Raw genomic sequence first — 27,831 nt, forward strand, 5'->3', positions numbered from 1 at the left:
AGAGGAGGTGCACAATACCCCCTCTGCACAGACATCATTTCAACATCTAGTTTTGAATTACATTTGGTTGAGTTGTCAACTAACGTGAATTCAAGGTGAAATCAATAAAATTCACCATGTCATTGGATGTTGGGTAAAAGTTGCGTGAAAAAAGACGAAATTCCCTTTCATAGATTACTTTTTGCCAATCCAGTCTGTTTTCCACGTTGATTCATCGTCATCACATTAAATGTTTTAGTTGAAATGACATTAAAACAATATTGATTCAACCCCTTTTTTTCCAGTGGGTCTGACATTCCAGTCCCTCATACCCAATTCGCGCTCCATGGTGCTAGCCAGTGCGCTCTTCATACTGGCAACTTGACACTTTTTGTTGTGAAAAGGTCGGTCACAGCCGGAATCTGCTGTGGAATGATAGTCATTTCGATGTCATACAACATTGTTTCCAGACGGCGCACCGCAGGCAGACAGACATCTTCAAATTAATGAACAAAATATTGTCACCGCGCTGAGCGGAAAAATAATTATGAAACAAACGCACGCTTCACTGAGCTCGGGTTCGAAGCACGAGTTAATGAATCCGCTTCCCCGATATATCCTCTTTCTGAATACAAACCAACCGTCTGGCTCTCGCTCGCTAGTCTGATTGCGCTGTGGATTCGCAATTCCGAGCGAATTTTGAAACAAATAATTCAGATTGCAGCCAGACTTTGCCAGAGGCAAGACACACGGCAGCTCACAGCACTGCGGGCAAGGTTCGGTCCGCACAGGAGAGAGGAGGTTTGAGAGAAAGCGATAGGCGCGTTCACACAGGGATAACAGCTGGACTGGATATGCAAATGAGCTGCCAGGAATGAGGGCACGGAGCACCCACGAGTCTTCTCAAGTATTTGATCAATAGGGGATATTAGGGTCAGCTAGCCAGAGCGGGCGCAGTTATAAACAACTCGATGAAGGCGCGCGCACTCGGAGCAAGTTGAGAAACTGTGTGCATCACAGACTGTCAAAACCCAACGCGACGTTTAACATATTCAGCTATCAAATGGGCTACAAGTCTACTTTTGCAACAACATGTCAGTGTTTTGTCAGAAGGACAGCGGGGTTTGAATGACTCGGACGGGGAGGACATAAATTGGCAGCCTTAAGGTTTTCGAAATGCCAGAGAATGTTTCGTTCTCCAGGAACCGCACGGAACTGGACGCGCGGCCGGGGGCGCGTCCTGCATGGGCTATCACGGTGCTGGCCAGCGTGCTGATCTTCACCACCGTAGTGGATGTCTTGGGCAACTTGCTGGTTATCATTTCAGTGCTTAGGAACCGGAAACTTAGGAATGCGGGTAAGTGGATAATTATTGTTCTTGTCTCTTTGTGTGTGTGTGTGTGTGTGTGTGTGTGTGTGTGTGTGTGTGTGTGTGCGTGCGTGCGTGCGTGCGTGCGTGCGTGCGTGTGTGTGTGTGTGTGTGTGTGTGTGAGAGAGAGAGAGAGATAGAGAGAGATAGAGAGACGGAGAAAGATGGCACCCCTGGTTATAGCCTACCTTAATATTGTTGAAAGTATTTGGCATAACATTGACTTATCGACCAATAAAATATATATGTTATGAATGCAATGACAAGGAGAGATTCTGAAAATATGATTTCGGTCTTGTGCCTTATCTGAATCACTGAACGGTCTCATTCACACCAATAAGCCACGTTCAGTATCCTGAACATACTGAACGTATTCCTCCTATGCGGAAGGTGTGAACATCATATGCGTTTAGTTTACTTTATGCAGAGATAAAAAATTATGATTGTATCGAATGTTGGCGATTGTTATGGGAAAATGTTATGTCTTATTGTCTGTAAGGTGTTTTAACCTATGGCAATGCTTTGAGCGTCATTCGGGAGTCGCTTGTGATGAGCTACAGGGAGTTCTCAGATCTTATTGTCTGTAAGGTGTTTTAACCTATGGCAATGCTTTGAGAGTCATTCGGGAGTCGCTTGTGAAGAGCTACAGGGAGTTCTCAGATCTTATTGTGGCACTCGATTCCTACCAAACAATGTACACATAAAGTATGGATAGATTATGATTAGGATAACATATTTAAATCTCATGGGATTCTTTTAGCTTGCTTTATTGTTGCCTTAATCTATTGTTTTATCAATATTGACCTTAATTGTTATTTAATAGTATTGTTATTAAATAATACATAAGCAAATATACATGTTTTTTGTGTGTGTATTAACAGAGGCCTACACTTTTTTATTTCCAAATTGGGTTTTGACAACATTTTTAAACTAGAACTCTTTTCATGGGCCTGTCGTGTCCATAGTGAAAATGCAAAAGTAACACAGTATAAACGATGGATTCCTGCCAGGGGTATCCACCATCGTGGAAAGACGGCGGAGGAGCACCAATTATACCAACACACGTCAGCTGTGTTACAGTTGCCGTAACATTATGTGCCCATTCGCGTGACATAATAGATTTAATTCGTTGGGCGTTTTCTGAACGGGCTAGTAGCTGTCTTCTAGGTTACTGATTCATCTTGTAATATATGTTTGAAAAAAGAAAAACAATTCAGTTGTGATGGTTTGGGGATTTATTGCAGGGGCCGGGGATTAGTTGTAGTACTGTCGGTCAATTCCAGTCTGTTGTTCTCAACACTGAGCTCTCAAACCTCTGTAGCACTTTAACAGCAGTCACAGTCGTAATTTATCGTGCTCGGTTCACTTGCTTTTTTTCAGGCATCATCTACTAGGGGCGTCATGCACCCTAAAAGTCTGAGGGGCAGCTTATTCCGGCAATCTAGAGCAATAATTATTAGGCTTAATTCTATGTATTTTTCTGCATATGCTCTGAATTTACGAACGCCCAGAGCACACTCTGAGCGCCCTCTGGCACTCCAGAGTAAATTTACTAACACTCCCTAAATATGCTTCTCTACATCTTTTCTCAAATCTGGATAAACAATTGAAAGGCATGTGAGTCTTATTCAGAACAACTTCATAAAACAACATCATAAAATTACAAGGGGGCTAGGAGTATTACAAAGAATCAACAACAAATAATAATAATAATACATCAAAAATATATATACAGTACCAGTCAAAAGTTTGGACACCTACTCATTCAAGGGTTTTTCTTTATTTTTACTATTTTCTACATTGTTGAATAATTGTGAAGACATCAATACTATGAAATAGCACATATGGAATCATGTAGTAACCAAAAAAGTGTTAAACAAATCAAAATATATTTTATATTTGAGATTCTTCAAAGTAGCCACCCTTTGCCTTGATGACAGCTTTGCACACTCTTGGCATTCTCTCAACCAGCTTCACCTGGAATGCTGGAATGCAAAGCAAATGGCTCTGAGATACAAATGATAAGATCATACACGTAACTTTAGCTAGCGAGCCAGCCAGCTAACGTTAGTTACCTAGCTAACAGTGCATTACATTTGGTTGAGTTGTCAACTAACGTGAATTCAAGGTGAAATCAATAAAATTCACCATGTCATTGGATGTTGGGTAAAAGTTGTGTGAAAAAAGACGAAATTCCCTTTCATAGATTACTTTTTGCCAATCCAGTCTGTTTTCCACGTTGATTCATCGTCATCACATTAAATGTTTTAGTTGAAATGACATTAAAACAATATTGATTCAACCCCTTTTTTTCCAGTGGGTCTGACATTCCAGTCCCTCATACCCAATTCGCGCTCCATGGTGCTAGCCAGTGCGCTCTTCATACTGGCAACTTGACACTTTTTGTTGTGAAAAGGTCGGTCACAGCCGGAATCTGCTGTGGAATGATAGTCATTTCGATGTCATACAACATTGTTTCCAGACGGCGCACCGCAGGCAGACAGACATCTTCAAATTAATGAACAAAATATTGTCACCGCGCTGAGCGGAAAAATAATTATGAAACAAACGCACGCTTCACTGAGCTCGGGTTCGAAGCACGAGTTAATGAATCCGCTTCCCCGATATATCCTCTTTCTGAATACAAACCAACCGTCTGGCTCTCGCTCGCTAGTCTGATTGCGCTGTGGATTCGCAATTCCGAGCGAATTTTGAAACAAATAATTCAGATTGCAGCCAGACTTTGCCAGAGGCAAGACACACGGCAGCTCACAGCACTGCGGGCAAGGTTCGGTCCGCACAGGAGAGAGGAGGTTTGAGAGAAAGCGATAGGTGCGTTCACACAGGGATAACAGCTGGACTGGATATGCAAATGAGCTGCCAGGAATGAGATTCTTCAAAGTAGCCACCCTTTGCCTTGATGAGAGCTTTGCACACTCTTGGCATTCTCTCAACCAGCTTCACCTGGAATGCTGGAATGCAAAGCAAATGGCTCTGAGATACAAATGATAAGATCATACACGTAACTTTAGCTAGCGAGCCAGCCAGCTAACGTTAGTTACCTAGCTAACAGTGCACTTTAACTTGAAATGAAAACAACTTTCTGTTGAAATTAGAAACGTTTAATATCTGAAAATGTAGCTAGCCGTTAGCTATACTATCTTACCCGTATACATCATGGATGAATGGACGCTTCTCTCTGTCACGGATGCCATGGTTGCCCTTAGTTTGAAGATGTAATCCGGAGACAGTTGTTTTCTCCATTCCCTTAGCTATCATACTCTAATTCCACTGATTTCAAAATTCGTTCCTCCAGAAAGTGGAGAGCAACACGTATGCAGTTCTACTATGTAATATAACACTATATATATATTTTTAACAGGATTACCTACAGATACTGACCAGCTCAAATAGACAAAAGCGTGCAATATGGCAAACCAATCCGAAGTCATCTCTAGGCATGTCCAGCCCACTCATTATCTCAGCCAATCATGGCTAGGGGGAAGGTTGCTGACTTTTTCTGTGGCTAAGGCAACCAAGCTCACAATTTAAAAATGTTATTCGTATTTACAGATGGCATACAAGTTTGCTATTAAGGCACATGAAGTTCACATGTTCCAGAAGGCATTTCTGCAAAAAAACACATTTTGATAAAATAAGTTTACGTTCAAATGGCTCTCCTGTGAAGTAGTGACCCGCGACATACACCTACTTTCCTGAAACGAGTCACATTTGAGCTGTTCTTGCCATAATATGGACTTGGTCTTTTACCAAATAGAACTATCTTCTGTATACCAACCCTACCTTGTCACAACACAACTGATTGGCTCAAACGCATTAAGAAGGAAATACATTCCACAATTAACTTTTAACAAGGGACACCTGTTAATTGAAATGCATTCCAGGTGACTACCTCATGAAGCTGGTTGAGAGAATGCCAAGAGTGTGCAAAGCTGTCATCATGGCAAAGGGTGGCTACTTTGAAGAATCTCAAGTCTAAAATATATTTTGATTTGTTTAACACTTTTTTGGTTACTACATGATTCCATATGTGTTATCTCATAGTTTTGATGTCTTCACTATTATTCTACAATTTAGAAAATAGTAAAAATAAAGAAAAACCCTTGAAAGAGTAGATGTGTCCAAACTTTTGACTCGTACTGTATATACATACATTGAGTGGACAAAGCATTAGGAACACCTTCCTAATATTGAGTTTCACACCATTTTTCCCTCAGAACAGCCTCAATTCATTGGGCATGGAGTACAAATGGTCGAAAGTGTTCCACATGGATGCTGGTCCATGTGGACTCGAATGCTTCCCACAGTTACTGTATGTCCAGTTGGCTGGTGGACCATTCTTGATACACATGGGAAACTGTTGAGCGTGAAAACCCCAGCAGCGTTGCAGTTACTACCATACCCCATTCAAAGGCACTTCAATCTTTTGTCTTGCCCATTCACCCTCTGGATGGCACACATACACAATCCATGTCTCAATTGACTCAAGGCTTAAAATTCCTTTAACCTCACTCCCCCCTTCATCTACATTGTTTTGAAGTGGATTTAACAGGTGACATCAATAACATTTTACATTTTAGTCATTTAGCAGACGCTCTTATCCAGAGCGACTTACAAATTGGTGCATTCACCTATAATATCCAGTGGAACAACCACTTTACAATAGTGCATCTAAATCTTTTAAGGGGGGGGTTAGAACGATTACTTTATCCTATCCCAGGTATTCCTTGAAGAGGTGGGGTTTCAGGTGTCTCCGGAAGGTGGTGATTGACTCCGCTGTCCTGGCGTCGTGAGGGAGCTTGTTCCACCATTGGGGTGCCAGAGCAGCGAACAGTTTTGACTGTTCGCTGGGGGTCATAGCTTTCACCTGGATTCACCTGGTCAGTTTATGTCACGGAAAGAGCTCCAAGAGGACCACTGTGAGGGGGCACGTGCCTCTCTGCCCCCTATGGACATGACACCTCTACCCTGATCTAACGCATGGGTGCAGCCAGTCAAGATGCCAAGATGTGACAGTTCGCATCTAGCCTCAATACACAAAGAAAAAAATAAGTGCTCGTGTCATAGCCGCCTCCTAGTTGCATAAAAAAATGCATTCCAAAGACAACATCTATTGATAACAAGTATAGGTTTTGATGTCATTATTGTAATAAGAGAGAAATTGCTGTAGTCTGGGAATGGAGAGAGAATTCATTGGAATGGCTGTGCTAAACTGTAAAGAGCTAGTTCATCGTGCATTGGATTGTATTGTGTTGTGTAACACAGAGCGAGAGAATTGTCAGTATCACTGCACACACACACACACACACACACACACACACACACACACACACACACACACACACACACACACACACACACACACACACACACACACACACACACACACACACACACACACACAAACAAACTACATGATCCTAAAGCTCTTAAACCAGAGGAAGAATACTGTAAGTACCACTGCAAGCAAAAATTGGCACTTTGCCTTGGGAACGTTCATTTTCAGTTTGATCAAACAGCACACATACAGGTAACTTCCAAAATAAAGGAAACACTTGAGTAAATAAGGAATACGAAATATATTGAAAGCAGGTGCTTCCACACTGGTGTGGTTCCTGAGTTAGTTAAGCAATTAACATCCCATCATGCCCAGTCGCCCATAAAGCTCGCCAGCTTGTAGTCCTAAAAAAGGAAATTAGTTACATTTGGTTCGTTCAGCCATTCATATGGCGGAAATGAATGGGGAAGGAATAGGGTTTTGGTATAAACACAGAAAACAAGGTCTGAGGTTAAGACAGGCTTGGGAGATCTTATACGTTTTGTTCAATGAGATAATATCACCCAGTAAACATGAATTATGAAGCCTTCATAAGCTTTGATGTGCTTTATGTGCTTTCTTTTATTACATAAATGCTTCCAAATTTACAAAAGGGAAGTTAGCTAATGAAAATGACCTCAAAGAAAAAAACATACAATATCTCCGAATCCTGTCTTTACAACAAACCTTATTTTCAGAGATTATCCAAAAACCCTACAAAAACTCAGTTAATTTCCCCCTTGGCTTTTGCCAACGAGCTATGGCGGAGTTAGTGCCTACAAAAAGACGCCATTACTATTGCTCTATATTATTTGGGTTACCATGGCTAGATGAAGAGACCTCAGTGACTTTGAAAGAGGGGTTTCAAAGGAGCATAGGGGGTTTAAAGTGTGTGCTTGTTTGTGTGTGTGTGGGTGTGTGTATGTGTGCCTCAGTCACCAGATCTCAAACTAATTGAACACTTTGGGAGATTCTGGAGCAGCGCCTGAGACAGCGTTTTTCACCACCATCAACAAAACATCAAATGATGGAATTTCTCATGGAAGAATGTTGTCGCATCCCTCTGATAGAGTTCCAGACACTTGTAGAAACCATGCCACGGCACATTGAAGCGTCCATCGAAATTGGACGTCTATCCATGTCCTGAGGACGTCAGGAAATGCCTTCAAAACCGTCCACTAGGGGTGAGAGTGAGCGCTATTACCATCAAGTAGGCTTGCGTTTTGCTAGGGTGTTGTGGACGGGGGTGGAGGATGGATGTAATCCCATGACTCTGGATCAGAAAGTTGTTTGATATCTGTAGTGGAGGCTGTTTATTTTTTGGGGGAAGTAGTTCTTGCCGCCTGTGTGTGTGTGTTTGTGCATGCGTGTGTGCATGTATTGACCTATAGGAGAAAAAATGACATGTTTTATTCCCACATACACAAAATAGGTGCAGTGAAATGTGTTGTTTTACTGGGTCAGCCATAGTAGTACAGCGCTCCTGGAGCAAATTAGGGTTAAGTGCCTTCCTCAAGGGCACATCAAAAGACTTTTCTTCTTGTCTGTTTGGGTATTCGAACCAGCGACCCTTCAGTTACTGACCCAATGCTCTAACTGCTAGGCTACCTGAGACCCCCATAGTCAGTGTGGCTGAATGGGGATATGAGGGTGAATATCTCATTGACCCTCTTATTAATATGCCTGGCTTGTTAACAGGTCCCAGAGCTCTCCTATCCCCCACTCTTAATGAGCAGGAGCCAATTAAAGGCAGGCACAGAGGTATTCTTCCTAAATGTGCCAGGGGGAGACCTTCCTAGAGCCAGACCTCATCCCAGACACAGCGCCCGGGCCCATTGACAGCACGTCGCCAGACATTGCCTTTGAAGCGTACATGGCACTCTATCTCACCCCAGATTCTCTCTCTCTCTCTCTCTCTCTCTCTCTCTCTTCTCTCACTGTCTTCTCTCTTACTCTCCATTTCTCTCTCTCTCTCTCTCTTAACCCCCCTCTTTCTCCATATCATCTATCCCATTCCTCTCTCTTTCCCCCACTCCTCTGTCTATTTCCCTCTCTCTCCCTTGTGGAGTGTGCCAGAGCTGGTGAGTTGGTAGTATGTGTGTGTGTGTGTGTGTGTGTGTGTGTGTGTGTGTGTGTGTGTGTGTGTGTGTGTGTGTGTGTGTGTGTGTGCAGCACTCTACCCCTGCAGCTTCTCTTTTTATCCCCTCCAAAACTTTTTGAACGTCTGTTCTATGTGCTAATAATTGCCTTCCCCTGTGTGATGTTCACAGGTACTAAAGGTTAGAGGCTAAAATAACTGATAGTTGTCTCACCATGCTGAAATGCAACAAGTTTATAAGCATAAAGTTATAAACATTTTAACATCCTATTTTCTGACTGCCAGCCACCCATGCACTGTAAAACCTTCCCCCTAAATACCATTTACAGCTCCCTCCATCTAACTCTGCCCCTCTTTTACGATAACCATCGACCAGAAAATCTGTCTATTAATACCTTTTGCCACCTGATGTCTGAATATTTAATTGGTAGCGATATTCAAACTGTTTTGGTTTGGAAAAAGTGCAGTTAGAATTGATTCCATTAAAAAGTATTTATCAGGGTTACGGATATATTGCCTAAAATGTGTCTATTAATACCTTTTGCCACCTGCTGTCTGAATATTTAATTGGTAGAGATATTCAAACTATTTTGGTTTGGTAAAAGTTCAGTTAGAATTGATTCTATTAAAAAGTAATTATCTGGGCTACGGATATAATGTCTCAGATTATTATCAGTCTGCACCGATAATCACATTCTCTCTCTATTACACCTCCCTCTTCCTCCCCTCCTCTTTCTCCCTCCCTCTCTGTTCCTCTCCTTTCCTCCCTCTCTGTGCCTCCCCTCGTTCTCTCTCTCACTCTCTCTCCCCTCCGTCCCTCCCTGTCTTTCCTCCCTCCACCACATTTTTCTGTCCATCCAGTGGGAGTGATTAGCTGCTTAACAGGGTCTCTGTATGGTGCTTCTGCTGCTAGATTGTTGTGTGTGACCCCCTGGATCCTCTCCTATCCTCTATGTGTGACCTTAGAACTTCAAGACATGGACATAGTCCAACCCAGAGCCCAATGTGTTCAGATCACTGCATGGAGGTTAGTTTTATGCCAGTTGGTTGGAGAAAAAGAGAGGGAGGGAGGGGAAGGAGGAGGGAGGGAGGGAGGGAGGGAGGGAGGGAGGGAGGGAGGGAGGGAAAGAGCGAGAGAGCGAGAGAGTGGGAGGGAGGATGGTAGTAAAGGGCATGGAGTTAGACAGAGATAGGGAAAGAGGGAGTGAGTTTGTGTGGTAAATGTTGTGCAAATGTGTGTGTACACACTTGTGTGTGTCTGTGTTTCTGCGTATTACAGTGTGTGGTTTGAGTGTGGCCAGTGCTGTAAGTTGGTTGACCGTTCCCAGAAAATCGTTGGGGGCTTTGATCTGTACTTGCTCCTCTCCTCTGCTCCGAAGCACAAGCTGGTTTTCTGAATGGTTTCTGACTGCACTATTACTATTTTCTGATTAGTTTCTGAGTGTACAACTACTATTTTCTGATTGGTTTCTGAGAGTACTACAATTTTCTGACTGTTTTCTGAGTGCACTAACTCAATTTTTTGACTGGTTTCTGAGTGCACTATTTCTATTTTCTGACTGGTTTCTGAGTGCACTACTACTATTTTCTGACTGTTTTCTGAGTGCAGTACTACTATTTTCTGAATGGTTTCTGAGTGCAACTACAACTATTTTCAGAATTTTTTCTGAGTGCACAACTACTATTTTCTGATTGGTTTCTGAGTGCACTACTACTATTTTCTGATTGGTTTCTGAGTGCAACTACTACTATTTTCTGATTGGTTTCTGAGTGCAACTACTACTATTTTCTGACTGGTTTCTGAGTGCACTACTACTATTTTCTGATTGGTTTCTGAGTGCACTACTACTATTTTCTGACTGGTTTCTGAGTGCACTACTACTATTTTCTGATTGGTTTCTGAGTGCAACTACTACTATTTTCTGATTGGTTTCTGAGTGCAACTACTACTATTTTCTGATTGGTTTCTGAGTGCACTACTACTATTTTCTGACTGGTTTCTGAGTGCACTACTACTATTTTCTGATTGGTTTCTGAGTGCAACTACTACTATTTTCTGATTGGTTTCTGAGTGCAACTACTACTATTTTCTGACTGGTTTCTGAGTGCACTACTACTATTTTCTGATTGGTTTCTGAGTGCAACTACTACTATTTTCTGATTGGTTTCTGAGTGCACTACTACTATTTTCTGATTGGTTTCTGAGTGCAACTACTACTATTTTCTGATTGGTTTCTGAGTGCACTACTACTATTTTCTGATTGGTTTCTGAGTGCACTACTACTATTTTCTGACTGGTTTCTGAGTGCACTACTACTATTTTCTGATTGGTTTCTGAGTGCACTACTACTATTTTCTGATTGGTTTCTGAGTGCAACTACTACTATTTTCTGATTGGTTTCTGAGTGCAACTACTACTATTTTCTGATTGGTTTCTGAGTGTACTACCATTTTCTGACAGTTTTCTGAGTGCAACTACTACTATTTTCTGACTGGTTTCTGAGTGCACTACTACTATTTTCTGATTGGTTTCTGAGTGCACTACTACTATTTTCTGATTGGTTTCTGAGTGCACTACTACTATTTTCTGATTGGTTTCTGAGTGCACTACTACTATTTTCTGATTGGTTTCTGAGTGCACTACTACTATTTTCTGATTGGTTTCTGAGTGCACTACTACTATTCTCTGATTGATTTCTGAGTGCACTACTACTATTCTCTGGTTGGTTTCTGAGTGCACTACTACTATTTTCTGATTGGTTTCTGAGTGCAACTACTACTATTTTCTGATTGGTTTCTGAGTGAAACTACTACTATTTTCTGATTGGTTTCTGAGTGCACTACTACTATTTTCTGATTGGTTTCTGAGTGCAACTACTACTATTTTCTGATTGATTTCTGAGTGGACTACTACTATTTTCTGACTGGTTTCTGAGTGCACTACTACTATTTTCTGATTGGTTTCTGAGTGCAACTACTACTATTTTCTGATTGGTTTCTGAGTGAAACTACTACTATTTTCTGACTGGTTTCTGAGTGCACTACTACTATTTTCTGATTGGTTTCTGAGTGTAACTACTACTATTTTCTGATTGGTTTCTGAGTGCACTACTACTATTTTCTGATTGGTATCTGAGTGCACTACTACTATTTTCTGACTGGTTTCTGAGTGCACTACTACTATTTTCTGATTGGTTTCTGAGTGCACTACTACTATTTTCTGATTGGTTTCTGAGTGCAACTACTACTATTTTCTGATTGGTTTCTGAGTGCAACTACTACTATTTTCTGATTGGTTTCTGAGTGTACTACCATTTTCTGACAGTTTTCTGAGTGCAACTACTACTATTTTCTGACTGGTTTCTGAGTGCACTACTACTATTTTCTGATTGGTTACTGAGTGCACTACTACTATTTTCTGATTGATTTCTGAGTGCACTACTACTATTTTCTGATTGGTTTCTGAGTGCACTACTACTATTTTCTGATTGATTTCTGAGTGCACTACTACTATTCTCTGATTGGTTTCTGAGGGCACTACTACTATTTTCTGATTGATTTCTGAGTGCACTACTACTATTCTCTGGTTGGGTTCTGAATGCACTACTACTATTTTCTGATTGTTTTCTGAGTGCACTACTACTATTTTCTGATTGGTTTCTGAGTGCACTACTACTATTTTCTGACTGGTTTCTGAGTGCACTACTACTATTTTCTGATTGGTTTCTGAGTGCAACTACTACTATTTTCTGATTGGTTTCTGAGTGCAACTACTACTATTTTCTGATTGGTTTCTGAGTGCACTACTACTATTTTCTGACTGGTTTCTGAGTGCACTACTACTATTTTCTGATTGGTTTCTGAGTGCAACTACTACTATTTTCTGATTGGTTTCTGAGTGCAACTACTACTATTTTCTGATTGGTTTCTGAGTGCAACTACTACTATTTTCTGATTGGTTTCTGAGTGCAACTACTACTATTTTCTGACTGGTTTCTGAGTGCACTACTACTATTTTCTGATTGGTTTCTGAGTGCACTACTACTATTTTCTGACTGGTTTCTGAGTGCAACTACTACTATTTTCTGATTGGTTTCTGAGTGCACTACTACTATTTTCTGACTGGTTTCTGAGTGCACTACTACTATTTTCTGATTGGTTTCTGAGTGCAACTACTACTATTTTCTGATTGGTTTCTGAGTGCACTACTACTATTTTCTGATTGATTTCGGAGTGCACTACTACTATTTTCTGATTGGTTTCTGAGTGCACTACTACTATTTTCTGATTGATTTCTGAGTGCACTACTACTATTCTCTGATTGGTTTCTGAGTGCATTCCTACTATTCTCTGGTTGGTTTCTGAGTGCACTACTACTATTTTCTGATTGATTTCGGAGTGCACTACTACTATTTTCTGATTGGTTTCTGAGTGCACTACTACTATTTTCTGATTGATTTCTGAGTGCACTACTACTATTCTCTGATTGATTTCTGAGTGCACTACTACTATTCTCTGGTTGGTTTCTGAATGCACTACTACTATTTTCTGATTGGTTTCTGAGTGCAACTACTACTATTTTCTGATTGGTTTCTGAGTGAAACTACTACTATTTTCTGATTGGTTTCTGAGTGCACTACTACTATTTTCTGATTGGTTTCTGAGTGCAACTACTACTATTTTCTGATTGGTTTCTGAGTGCACTACTACTATTTTCTGACTGGTTTCTGAGTGCACTACTACTATTTTCTGATTGGTTTCTGAGTGTAACTACTACTATTTTCTGATTGGTTTCTGAGTGAAACTACTACTATTTTCTGACTGGTTTCTGAGTGCACTACTACTATTTTCTGATTGGTTTCTGAGTGCAACTACTACTATTTTCTGATTGGTTTCTGAGTGCAACTACTACTATTTTCTGATTGGTTTCTGAGTGATACTACCATTTTCTGACAGTTTTCTGAGTGCAACTACTACTATTTTCTGACTGGTTTCTGAGTGCACTACTACTATTTTCTGATTGGTTACTGAGTGCACTACTACTATTTTCTGATTGGTTTCTGAGTGCACTACTACTATTTTCTGATTGGTTTCTGAGTGCACTACTACTATTTTCTGATTGATTTCTGAGTGCACTACTACTATTCTCTGATTGGTTTCTGAGGGCACTACTACTATTTTCTGATTGGTTTCTGAGTGCACTACTACTATTCTCTGGTTGGTTTCTGAGTGCACTACTACTATTTTCTGATTGGTTTCTGAGTGCACTACTACTATTTTCTGATTGGTTTCTGAGTGCACTACTACTATTTTCTGACTGGTTTCTGAGTGCACTACTACTATTTTCTGATTGGTTTCTGAGTGCAACTACTACTATTTTCTGATTGGTTTCTGAGTGCAACTACTACTATTTTCTGATTGGTTTCTGAGTGCACTACTACTATTTTCTGACTGGTTTCTGAGTGCACTACTACTATTTTCTGATTGGTTTCTGAGTGCAACTACTACTATTTTCTGATTGGTTTCTGAGTGCACTACTACTATTTTCTGATTGGTTTCTGAGTGCAACTACTACTATTTTCTGATTGGTTTCTGAGTGCAACTACTACTATTTTCTGATTGGTTTCTGAGTGCACTACTACTATTTTCTGACTGGTTTCTGAGTGCAACTACTACTATTTTCTGATTGGTTTCTGAGTGCAACTACTACTATTTTCTGATTGGTTTCTGAGTGCAACTACTACTATTTTCTGATTGGTTTCTGAGTGCAATACTACTATTTTCTGATTGGTTTCTGAGTGCAACTACTACTATTTTCTGATTGGTTTCTGAGTGCAGTACTACTATTTTCTGATTGGTTTCTGAGTGCAACTACTACTATTTTCTGATTGGTTTCTGAGTGCACTACTACTATTTTCTGATTGGTTTCTGAGTGCACTACTACTATTTTCTGACTGGTTTCTGAGTGCACTACTACTATTTTCTGATTGGTTTCTGAGTGCACTACTACTATTTTCTGATTGGTTTCTGAGTGCAACTACTACTATTTTCTGATTGGTTTCTGAGTGCAACTACTACTATTTTCTGATTGGTTTCTGAGTGTACTACCATTTTCTGACAGTTTTCTGAGTGCAACTACTACTATTTTCTGACTGGTTTCTGAGTGCACTACTACTATTTTCTGATTGGTTTCTGAGTGCACTACTACTATTTTCTGATTGGTTTCTGAGTGCACTACTACTATTTTCTGATTGGTTTCTGAGTGCACTACTACTATTTTCTGATTGATTTCTGAGTGCACTACTACTATTCTCTGATTGGTTTCTGAGTGCACTACTACTATTCTCTGATTGGTTTCTGAGTGCACTACTACTATTCTCTGGTTGGTTTCTGAATGCACTACTACTATTTTCTGATTGGTTTCTGAGTGCAACTACTACTATTTTCTGATTGGTTTCTGAGTGAAACTACTACTATTTTCTGATTGGTTTCTGAGTGCACTACTACTATTTTCTGATTGGTTTCTGAGTGCAACTACTACTATTTTCTGATTGATTTCTGAGTGGACTACTACTATTTTCTGACTGGTTTCTGAGTGCACTACTACTATTTTCTGATTGGTTTCTGAGTGTAACTACTACTATTTTCTGATTGGTTTCTGAGTGACACTACTACTATTTTCTGACTGGTTTCTGAGTGCACTACTACTATTTTCTGATTGGTTTCTGAGTGTAACTACTACTATTTTCTGATTGGTTTCTGAGTGCACTACTACTATTTTCTGATTGGTATCTGAGTGCACTACTACTATATTCTGACTGGTTTCTGAGTGCACTACTACTATTTTCTGATTGGTTTCTGAGTGCACTACTACTATTTTCTGATTGGTTTCTGAGTGCAACTACTACTATTTTCTGATTGGTTTCTGAGTGCAACTACTACTATTTTCTGATTGGTTTCTGAGTGCACTACTACTATTTTCTGACTGGTTTCTGAGTGCACTACTACTATTTTCTGATTGGTTTCTGAGTGTAACTACTACTATTTTCTGATTGGTTTCTGAGTGCAACTACTACTATTTTCTGATTGGTTTCTGAGTGCAACTACTACTATTTTCTGACTGGTTTCTGAGTGCACTACTACTATTTTCTGATTGGTTTCTGAGTGCACTACTACTATTTTCTGATTGGTTTCTGAGTGCACTACTACTATTTTCTGATTGGTTTCTGAGTGCACTACTACTATTTTCTGATTGGTTTCTGAGTGCACTACTACTATTTTCTGATTGGTTTCTGAGTGCACTACTACTATTTTCTGATTGATTTCTGAGTGCACTACTACTATTCTCTGATTGGTTTCTGAGTGCACTACTACTATTTTCTGATTGATTTCTGAGTGCACTACTACTATTTTCTGATTGGTTTCTGAGTGCACTACTACTATTTTCTGATTGGTTTCTGAGTGCACTACTACTATTTTCTGGTTGGTTTCTGAGTGCACTACTACTATTTTCTGATTGATTTCTGAGTGCACTACTACTATTTTCTGATTGGTTTCTGAGTGCACTACTACTATTTTCTGATTGATTTCTGAGTGCACTACTACTATTCTCTGATTGGTTTCTGAGTGCACTACTACTATTTTCTGATTGGTTTCTGAGTGCAACTACTACTATTTTCTGATTGGTTTCTGAGTGAAACTACTACTATTTTCTGATTGGTTTCTGAGTGCACTACTACTATTTTCTGATTGGTTTCTGAGTGCAACTACTACTATTTTCTGATTGATTTCTGAGTGCACTACTACTATTTTCTGACTGGTTTCTGAGTGCACTACTACTATTTTCTGATTGGTTTCTGAGTGTAACTACTACTATTTTCTGATTGGTTTCTGAGTGAAACTACTACTATTTTCTGACTGGTTTCTGAGTGCACTACTACTATTTTCTGATTGGTTTCTGAGTGTAACTACTACTATTTTCTGATTGGTTTCTGAGTGCAACTACTACTATTTTCTGATTGGTTTCTGAGTGCAACTACTACTATTTTCTGACTGGTTTCTGAGTGCACTACTACTATTTTCTGACTGGTTTCTGAGTGCACTACTACTATTTTCTGATTGGTTTCTGAGTGCAACTACTACTATTTTCTGATTGGTTTCTGAGTGCAACTACTACTATTTTCTGACTGGTTTCTGAGTGCACTACTACTATTTTCTGATTGGTTTCTGAGTGCAACTACTACTATTTTCTGATTGGTTTCTGAGTGCACTACTACTATTTTCTGATTGGTTTCTGAGTGCACTACTACTATTTTCTGATTGGTTTCTGAGTGCAACTACTACTATTTTCTGATTGGTTTCTGAGTGCAACTACTACTATTTTCTGATTGGTTTCTGAGTGCAACTACTACAATTTTCTGACAGTTTTCTGAGTGCAACTACTACTATTTTCTGACTGGTTTCTGAGTGCAACTACTACTATTTTCTGATTGGTTTCTGAGTGAAACTACTACTATTTTCTGATTGGTTTCTGAGTGCAACTACTACTATTTTCTGATTGATTTCTGAGTGCACTACTACTATTTTCTGACTGGTTTCTGAGTGCACTACTACTATTTTCTGATTGGTTTCTGAGTGCACTACTACTATTTTCTGATTGATTTCTGAGTGCACAACTACTATTCTCTGATTGGTTTCTGAGTGCACTACTACTATTTTCTGATTGGTTTCTGAGTGAAACTACTACTATTTTCTGATTGGTTTCTGAGTGCACTACTACTATTTTCTGATTGGTTTCTGAGTGCAACTACTACTATTTTCTGATTGATTTCTGAGTGCACTACTACTATTTTCTGACTGGTTTCTGAGTGCACTACTACTATTTTCTGATTGGTTTCTGAGTGTAACTACTACTATTTTCTGATTGGTTTCTGAGTGAAACTACTACTATTTTCTGATTGGTTTCTGAGTGCACTACTACTATTTTCTGATTGGTTTCTGAGTGTAACTACTACTATTTTCTGATTGGTTTCTGAGTGCAACTACTACTATTTTCTGATTGGTTTCTGAGTGCAACTACTACTATTTTCTGACTGGTTTCTGAGTGCACTACTACTATTTTCTGATTGGTTTCTGAGTGCAACTACTACTATTTTCTGATTGGTTTCTGAGTGCAACTACTACTATTTTCTGATTGGTTTCTGAGTGCACTACTACTATTTTCTGACTGGTTTCTGAGTGCACTACTACTATTTTCTGATTGGTTTCTGAGTGCAACTACTACTATTTTCTGATTGGTTTCTGAGTGCACTACTACTATTTTCTGATTGGTTTCTGAGTGCACTACTACTATTTTCTGATTGGTTTCTGAGTGCACTACTACTATTTTCTGATTGGTTTCTGAGTGCAACTACTACTATTTTCTGATTGGTTTCTGAGTGTACTACAATTTTCTGACAGTTTTCTGAGTGCAACTACTACTATTTTCTGATTGGTTTCTGAGTGCACTACTACTATTTTCTGATTGGTTTCTGAGTGCACTACTACTATTTTCTGATTGGTTTCTGAGTGCACTACTACTATTTTCTGATTGGTTTCTGAGTGCACTACTACTATTTTCTGATTGGTTTCTGAGTGCAACTACTACTATTTTCTGATTGGTTTCTGAGTGAAACTACTACTATTTTCTGATTGGTTTCTGAGTGCACTACTACTATTTTCTGATTGGTTTCTGAGTGCAACTACTACTATTTTCTGATTGATTTCTGAGTGCACTACTACTATTTTCTGATTGGTTTCTGAGTGCACTACTACTATTTTCTGATTGGTTTCTGAGTGTAACTACTACTATTTTCTGATTGGTTTCTGAGTGAAACTACTACTATTTTCTGACTGGTTTCTGAGTGCACTACTACTATTTTCTGATTGGTTTCTGAGTGTAACTACTACTATTTTCTGATTGGTTTCTGAGTGCAACTACTACTATTTTCTGATTGGTTTCTGAGTGCAACTACTACTATTTTCTGATTGGTTTCTGAGTGCACTACTACTATTTTCTGATTGGTTTCTGAGTGCACTACTACTATTTTCTGATTGGTTTCTGAGTGCACTACTACTATTTTCTGATTGGTTTCTGAGTGCACTACTACTATTTTCTGATTGGTTTCTGAGTGCACTACTACTATTCTCTGGTTGGTTTCTGAGTGCACTACTACTATTTTCTGATTGGTTTCTGAGTGCAACTACTACTATTTTCTGATTGGTTTCTGAGTGCACTACTACTATTTTCTGATTGGTTTCTGAGTGCACTACTACTATTTTCTGATTGGTTTCTGAGTGCAACTACTACTATTTTCTGATTGGTTTCTGAGTGCAACTACTACTATTTTCTGACTGGTTTCTGAGTGCACTACTACTATTTTCTGATTGGTTTCTGAGTGCAACTACTACTATTTTCTGATTGGTTTCTGAGTGCACTACTACTATTTTCTGATTGGTTTCTGAGTGCACTACTACTATTTTCTGACTGGTTTCTGAGTGCACTACTACTATTTTCTGATTGGTTTCTGAGTGCAACTACTACTATTTTCTGATTGGTTTCTGAGTGCAACTACTACTATTTTCTGATTGGTTTCTGAGTGTACTACAATTTTCTGACAGTTTTCTGAGTGCAACTACTACTATTTTCTGACTGGTTTCTGAGTGCACTACTACTATTTTCTGATTGGTTTCTGAGTGCACTACTACTATTTTCTGATTGGTTTCTGAGTGCACTACTACTATTTTCTGATTGGTTTCTGAGTGCACTACTACTATTTTCTGATTGGTTTCTGAGTGCAACTACTACTATTTTCTGATTGGTTTCTGAGTGAAACTACTACTATTTTCTGATTGGTTTCTGAGTGCACTACTACTATTTTCTGATTGGTTTCTGAGTGCAACTACTACTATTTTCTGATTGGTTTCTGAGTGCACTACTACTATTTTCTGACTGGTTTCTGAGTGCACTACTACTATTTTCTGATTGGTTTCTGAGTGCAACTACTACTATTTTCTGATTGGTTTCTGAGTGCAACTACTACTATTTTCTGACTGGTTTCTGAGTGCACTACTACTATTTTCTGATTGGTTTCTGAGTGTAACTACTACTATTTTCTGATTGGTTTCTGAGTGCAACTACTACTATTTTCTGATTGGTTTCTGAGTGCAACTACTACTATTTTCTGATTGGTTTCTGAGTGCACTACTACTATTTTCTGATTGGTTTCTGAGTGCAACTACTACTATTTTCTGATTGGTTTCTGAGTGCACTACTACTATTTTCTGACTGGTTTCTGAGTGCACTACTACTATTTTCTGATTGGTTTCTGAGTGCACTACTACTATTTTCTGATTGGTTTCTGAGTGCACTACTACTATTCTCTGGTTGGTTTCTGAGTGCAACTACTACTATTTTCTGATTGGTTTCTGAGTGCACTACTACTATTTTCTGACTGGTTTCTGAGTGCACTACTACTATTTTCTGATTGGTTTCTGAGTGCAACTACTACTATTTTCTGATTGGTTTCTGAGTGCAACTACTACTATTTTCTGACTGGTTTCTGAGTGCACTACTACTATTTTCTGATTGGTTTCTGAGTGCAACTAATACTATTTTCTGATTGGTTTCTGAGTGTACTACAATTTTCTGACAGGTTTCTGAGTGCAACTACTACTATTTTCTGATTGGTTTCTGAGTGCACTACTACTATTTTCTGATTGGTTTCTGAGTGCACTACTACTATTTTCTGACTGGTTTCTGAGTGCACTACTACTATTTTCTGATTGGTTTCTGAGTGCAACTACTACTATTTTCTGATTGGTTTCTGAGTGCAACTACTACTATTTTCTGATTGGTTTCTGAGTGCACTACTACTATTTTCTGACTGGTTTCTGAGTGCACTACTACTATTTTCTGATTGGTTTCTGAGTGCAACTACTACTATTTTCTGATTGGTTTCTGAGTGCAACTACTACTATTTTCTGACTGGTTTCTGAGTGCAACTACTACTATTTTCTGATTGGTTTCTGAGTGCACTACTACTCTTTTCTGATTGGTTTCTGAGTGCACTACTACTATTTTCTGACTGGTTTCTGAGTGCACTACTACTATTTTCTGATTGGTTTCTGAGTGCACTACTACTATTTTCTTATTGGTTTCTGAGTGCAACTACTACTATTTTCTGATTGGTTTCTGAGTGCAACTACTACTATTTTCTGATTGGTTTCTGAGTGCACTACTACTATTTTCTGACTGGTTTCTGAGTGCACTACTACTATTTTCTGATTGGTTTCTGAGTGCAACTACTACTATTTTCTGATTGGTTTCTGAGTGCAACTACTACTATTTTCTGACTGGTTTCTGAGTGCAACTACTACTATTTTCTGATTGGTTTCTGAGTGCACTACTACTATTTTCTGATTGGTTTCTGAGTGCACTACTACTATTTTCTGACTGGTTTCTGAGTGCAACTACTACTATTTTCTGATTGGTTTCTGAGTGCAACTACTACTATTTTCTGATTGGTTTCTGAGTGCACTACTACTATTTTCTGACTGGTTTCTGAGTGCACTACTACTATTTTCTGATTGGTTTCTGAGTGCAACTACTACTATTTTCTGATTGGTTTCTGAGTGCAACTACTACTATTTTCTGACTGGTTTCTGAGTGCAACTACTACTATTTTCTGATTGGTTTCTGAGTGCACTACTACTATTTTCTGATTGGTTTCTGAGTGCAACTACTACTATTTTCTGACTGGTTTCTGAGTGCACTACTACTATTTTCTGATTGGTTTCTGAGTGCACTACTACTATTTTCTGATTGGTTTCTGAGTGCAACTACTACTATTTTCTGATTGGTTTCTGAGTGCAACTACTACTATTTTCTGATTGGTTTCTGAGTGCACTACTACTATTTTCTGATTGGTTTCTGAGTGCACTACTACTATTTTCTGATTGGTTTCTGAGTGCAACTACTACTATTTTCTGATTGGTTTCTGAGTGCAACTACTACTATTTTCTGATTGGTTTCTGAGTGCGACTACTACTATTTTCTGATTGGTTTCTGAGTGCAACTACTACTATTTTCTGATTGGTTTCTGAGTGCAACTACTACTATTTTCTGATTGGTTTCTGAGTGCAACTACTACTATTTTCTGACTGGTTTCTGAGTGCAACTACTACTATTTTCTGATTGGTTTCTGAGTGCACTACTACTCTTTTCTGATTGGTTTCTGAGTGCACTACTACTATTTTCTGACTGGTTTCTGAGTGCACTACTACTATTTTCTGATTGGTTTCTGAGTGCACTACTACTATTTTCTTATTGGTTTCTGAGTGCAACTACTACTATTTTCTGATTGGTTTCTGAGTGCAACTACTACTATTTTCTGATTGGTTTCTGAGTGCATACTACCATTTTCTGACAGTTTTCTGAGTGCAACTACTACTATTTTCTGATTGGTTTCTGAGTGCACTACTACTATTTTCTGATTGGTTTCTGAGTGCACTACTACTATTTTCTGATTGGTTTCTGAGTGCACTACTACTATTTTCTGATTGGTTTCTGAGTGCACTACCACTATTTTCTGATTGATTTCTGAGTGCACTACTACTATTCTCTGGTTGGTTTCTGAATGCACTAGTACTATTTTCTGATTGGTTTCTGAGTGCACTACTACTATTTTCTGATTGATTTCTGAGTGCACTACTACTATTTTCTGATTGGTTTCTGAGTGCAACTACTACTATTTTCTGATTGGTTTCTGAGTGCAACTACTACTATTTTCTGATTGATTTCTGAGTGCAACTACTACTATTTTCTGATTGGTTTCTGAGTGCAACTACTACTATTTTCTGATTGGTTTCTGAGTGCAACTACTACTATTTTCTGATTGATTTCTGAGTGCACTACTACTATTTTCTGATTGGTTTCTGAGTGCAACTACTACTATTTTCTGATTGATTTCTGAGTGCAACTACTACTATTTTCTGATTGGTTTCTGAGTGCAACTACTACTATTTTCTGACTGGTTTCTGAGTGCAACTACTACTATTTTCTGATTGGTTTCTGAGTGCACTACTACTCTTTTCTGATTGGTTTCTGAGTGCACTACTACTATTTTCTGACTGGTTTCTGAGTGCACTACTACTATTTTCTGATTGGTTTCTGAGTGCACTACTACTATTTTCTTATTGGTTTCTGAGTGCAACTACTACTATTTTCTGATTGGTTTCTGAGTGCAACTACTACTATTTTCTGATTGGTTTCTGAGTGTACTACCATTTTCTGACAGTTTTCTGAGTGCAACTACTACTATTTTCTGACTGGTTTCTGAGTGCACTACTACTATTTTCTGATTGGTTTCTGAGTGCACTACTACTATTTTCTGATTGATTTCTGAGTGCACTACTACTATTTTCTGATTGGTTTCTGAGTGCACTACTACTATTTTCTGATTGATTTCTGAGTGCACTACTACTATTCTCTGGTTGGTTTCTGAATGCACTACTACTATTTTCTGATTGGTTTCTGAGTGCACTACTACTATTTTCTGATTGATTTCTGAGTGCACTACTACTATTTTCTGATTGGTTTCTGAGTGCAACTACTACTATTTTCTGATTGGTTTCTGAGTGCAACTACTACTATTTTCTGATTGATTTCTGAGTGCAACTACTACTATTTTCTGATTGGTTTCTGAGTGCAACTACTACTATTTTCTGATTGGTTTCTGAGTGCAACTACTACTATTTTCTGATTGATTTCTGAGTGCACTACTACTATTTTCTGATTGGTTTCTGAGTGCAACTACTACTATTTTCTGATTGATTTCTGAGTGCAACTACTACTATTTTCTGATTGGTTTCTGAGTGCAACTACTACTATTTTCTGATTGATTTCTGAGTGCACTACTACTATTTTCTGATTGGTTTCTGAGTGTAAGTACTACGATTTTCTGATTGGTTTCTTGAGTGCACTACTACTATTTTCCTGAGTATGCTTAGGCACAGGTTCTCTGAAGGCACTAAAGCAGACTGGTCTCATTAAAGGGGCTTTTGAGTCTTTTTCATGGTCGTAGAGTAAAGATGAACACCCTGTCACGTACAGCAGCGTACATGCCTACACAAATCTACCAACCGACAAACTTGCTCCTTGGTCATCTTTATCGTGGGTTTGAGTTCAGAAAATATGACACCTTTTAATAAGTGGATTGTGTGTGTGTGTGTGTGTGTGTGTGTGTGTGTGTGTGTGTGTGTGTGTGTGTGTGTGTGTGTGTGTGTGTGTGTGTGTGTGTGTGTGTGTGTGTGTGTGTGTGTGTGTGTGTGTGTGTGTGTGTGTGTGTGTGTGTGTGTGAGAGAGAGAGAGAGAATATCTGAGTGCGATTCAGAAAAATACAATAGTTTGTCTTGGTAAAAAGACAGAACTGTAGACAGAGAGAGAGAAAATAATAGCTTCATCGGGAGAGAGTGACAGAAAGATTCAGACAGCAGGTTCAAGTGCTGTATCACCAAGAAGTCACTCAAAGCAGGCTTTCAGCTTTCAGCTCGCTGTGTCTCCTAATGAATCCCCAGCGGACGTGTATGTTCAATTGTGTGTGGGGATTTTTTTATCTATAGAGTGTGTGTGTGTGCGTGTGTGTGTGTGTGTTTGACATTGTGTCAGTATGTCTCTATAGGATCTCTTCTCTGATAATGGATACTTTCTGTCAGGGATTTCTTCGTCGTCAGACGATATGGCGAAATCATCGTCGGAAAATGAGGACCAATATGCAGCAGAGTTGAGATAGTTCATTTTGAACTTTTAGTAAACTCAAAACGAACATACAAAAATAACAAAATAAACTCACGATTTACAGACAGTCCTGTTAGGCTCACACACGCTAAACAAGAAACAATCTCCCACAATTACACAGACAAAACCACCCAACTAATATAGGACTTCCAATCAAAGGCAACACCACACAGCTGCCTTCAATTGGAAGTCCACCCCAATTAACCAAACATAGACATACAACCAACTAGATCAACATAGAAATACGTAAACAAGGAACAGTGCCCAAAAACCCCGAAATACTTAAATCAAATGCCCTTTTAGAAAAAACACCACCCCGAACCACATAAACCAAATACCCTCTGCCACGTCCTGACCAAACTACAATAACAATTAACCCTTATACTGGCCAGGACGTGACAGTACCCCCCCCCTAAAGGTGCTAACCCCGGAAGCACCTCAAAAATAACAAACCCCCCCCCCCCAAAAAAAAATCCCCCTAACTAAAGGGAGGGAAGGGAGGGTGGCTGCCGTCAACGACGGCACTGTGCTACACCCCCCCTCCCCAACCCACCTATATCTGGAGGTGGCTCTGGTTCAGGCAGTTCCGGGCAGACGACCCACCCCGGCAGCTCCGGGTAGACGGGCCACTCGGGCTGGCCCGGAAGACAGTCGGGCCACTCTGGCTGGCCGGAAGACAGTCGGGCCACTCTGGCAGACCCGGAAGACAGTCGGGCCACTCTGGCAGACCCGGAAGACAGTCGGGCCACTCTGGCAGACCCGGAAGACAGTCGGGCCACTCTGGCAGACCCGGAAGACAGTCGGGGCAGTCTGGCATCGCCGGGCAGTCGGGCATCGCCGGGCAGTCTGGCATCGCCGGGCAGTCTGGCATCGCCGGGCAGTCTGGCCACTCTGGCATCGCCGGGCACTCTGGCATCTCCGGGCAGTCTGGCCACTCTGGCATCTCCGGGCAGTCTGGCCACTCTGGCATCTCCGGGCAGTCTGGCCACTCTGGCATCTCCGGGCAGTCTGGCCACTCTGGCATCTCCGGGCAGTCTGGCCACTCTGGCAGCTCCTGACTAGTGGGTGGCTCTGGCGACTCTTCACTGACGGGCGGCTCTGGCGATTCCTCACTGACGGGCGGCTCCGGCGACTCTTGACTGACGGGCGGCTCCGGCGACTCTTGACTGACGGGCAGTTCGGGCGACTCTTGACTGACGGGCAGTTCAGGCGACTCTTGACTGACAGGCAGTTCGGGCGACTCTTGACTGACGGGCAGTTCTGGCGACTCTTGACTGAAGGGCAGTTCTGGCGACTCTTGACTGACGGGCAGCTCTAGCGACGTCGGACTGGGATGACGCACTTGAAGCCTGGTGCGTGGTGCTGGTACTGGACGTACCAGACTGGGAACACGCACCTCCAGGCTAGTGCGGGGAGCGGGAACAGGACGAGTCGGACTGGGCTGACGCACTTCCGGGTCCGCACGAGAGACAGGAGCTGGAAACCCAGGGCTATGGAGGCGCACAGGCGGTCTTGATCTTACCTCCTGCACAACCCGTCCTGGCTGGATGGAACTAGTAGCCCTGTACGAGCGGGGTGCTTGTACAGGGCAGACTGGGCTGTGCAGGGGCCTGATGGTAGCCGTGCGTAGAGCGGGAGTTGGGTAGCCTGGTCCTCGGAGGCGTACCGGCGACCAGATGCGCTGCGCAGGCATCCTCCTACCAGGCTGGATGCCCGCTCTAGCACGGCACCTGCGAGGGGCTGGAATAACGCGCACCGGACTGTGCGTGCGTATGGATGAGATAGTGCGCTCCTCAGCGAAACATGGCGCTCTCCACCTCATACGCTTCTCCATATAACCACGGGTAGCTGGCTTCTGGCTCTTGCTTGGCTTAGCCAAACTACCCGTGTGCCCCCCCCAAAAAAATTATTGGGGGTGCCTCTCGTGCTTCAACGCCAGTCGCGTTCCTCGGTAACGTTCCCGGTCCTTACCCGCCTTTCTCCATGGGCCCTCTCAGGCCATAACTTGCTCCCATGTCCATTTCTCCCTTTTGCTCAACTCAAATTCCCTCTGCTCCTTATTCTGCTGCTTGGTCCTGGTTTGGTGGGAGATTCTGTCAGGGATTTCTTCGTCGTCAGACGATATGGCGAAATCATCGTCGGAAAAAGAGGACCAATATGCAGCAGAGTTGAGATAGTTCATTTTGAACTTTTAATAAACTCAAAACGAACATACAAAAATAACAAAATAAACTCACGATTTACAGACAGTCCTGTTAGGCTCACACACGCTAAACAAGAAACAATCTCCCACAATTACACAGACAAAACCACCCAACTAATATAGGACTTCCAATCAAAGGCAACACCACACAGCTGCCTTCAATTGGAAGTCCACCCCAATTAACCAAACATAGACATACAACCAACTAGATCAACATAGAAATACGTAAACAAGGAACAGTGCCCAAAAACCCCGGAATACTTAAATCAAATGCCCTTTTAGAAAAAACACCACCCCGAACCACATAAACCAAATACCCTCTGCCACGTCCTGACCAAACTACAATAACAATTAACCCTTATACTGGCCAGGACGTGACACTTTCAGTGCTGATGTATGACTTGTATGTTATTAAGTGTAGCTCTCCATTGTGCTGTGCTCTACCCGCTGTGCTGAGTGCATGATGTGTGTGTGTGTGTGTGTGTGTGTGTGTGTGTGTGTGTGTGTGTGTGTGTGTGTGTGTGTGTGTGTGTGTGTGTGTGTGTGTGTGTGTGTGTGTGTGTGTGTGTGTGTGTGTGTGGACGTGTTTAACTATAAGTCTCCACAAGGTCAAATGCTATTTCTAGGGAGTTTAGGGTAAAGGTTAGAACTAGTGTTAGGGTTAGAATCAGGTTTAGGGTTAGGAGCTAGGTTTAGTTTTAGGGTTAGGGTTAGGAGCAAGGGTTAGGTTTAGGGTTTGAATGGGTTTGAATTGTGTGTCCCCACAAGGTTAGTTATACAAGACTGTGTGTGTGTGTTTTGACTGATCATATAAGTGTCTTCTTGTGTACGGAGAGCGAGAGTGTGATGAGATAGAAACAGAAACAGAGCCATTGCTGGTGTAGCTCTCTCTCTCTCTCTCTCTCTCTCTCTCTCTCTCTCTCTCTCTGCTCTCTCTCTCTGCTCTCTCTCTCTTCTCTCTCTCGCTCTCTCGCTCTCTTCTCTCTCTCACTCTGCTGCGCTCTTCACT

General features: G+C 40.7%; 1 protein-coding gene across 1 annotated transcript in view; it reads left to right on the forward strand.

Moving 5' to 3' along the window:
- Positions 1 to 334: 334 nt before the first annotated feature.
- Positions 335 to 27,831, forward strand: part of LOC106581214 (melatonin receptor type 1B-B) — a 94,287-nt gene continuing 66,790 nt past the window's right edge. Inside the window, exon 1 of the mRNA XM_045703958.1 lies at positions 335 to 1,336. Within this exon, the coding sequence (XP_045559914.1) occupies positions 1,156 to 1,336 (181 nt within the window). The 5' untranslated portion in view covers positions 335 to 1,155. The remainder of the gene's footprint in view (positions 1,337 to 27,831) is intronic.

Source organism: Salmo salar, chromosome ssa20, assembly GCF_905237065.1.
Source record: "Salmo salar chromosome ssa20, Ssal_v3.1, whole genome shotgun sequence".
Classification (NCBI taxonomy): domain Eukaryota; kingdom Metazoa; phylum Chordata; class Actinopteri; order Salmoniformes; family Salmonidae; genus Salmo; species Salmo salar.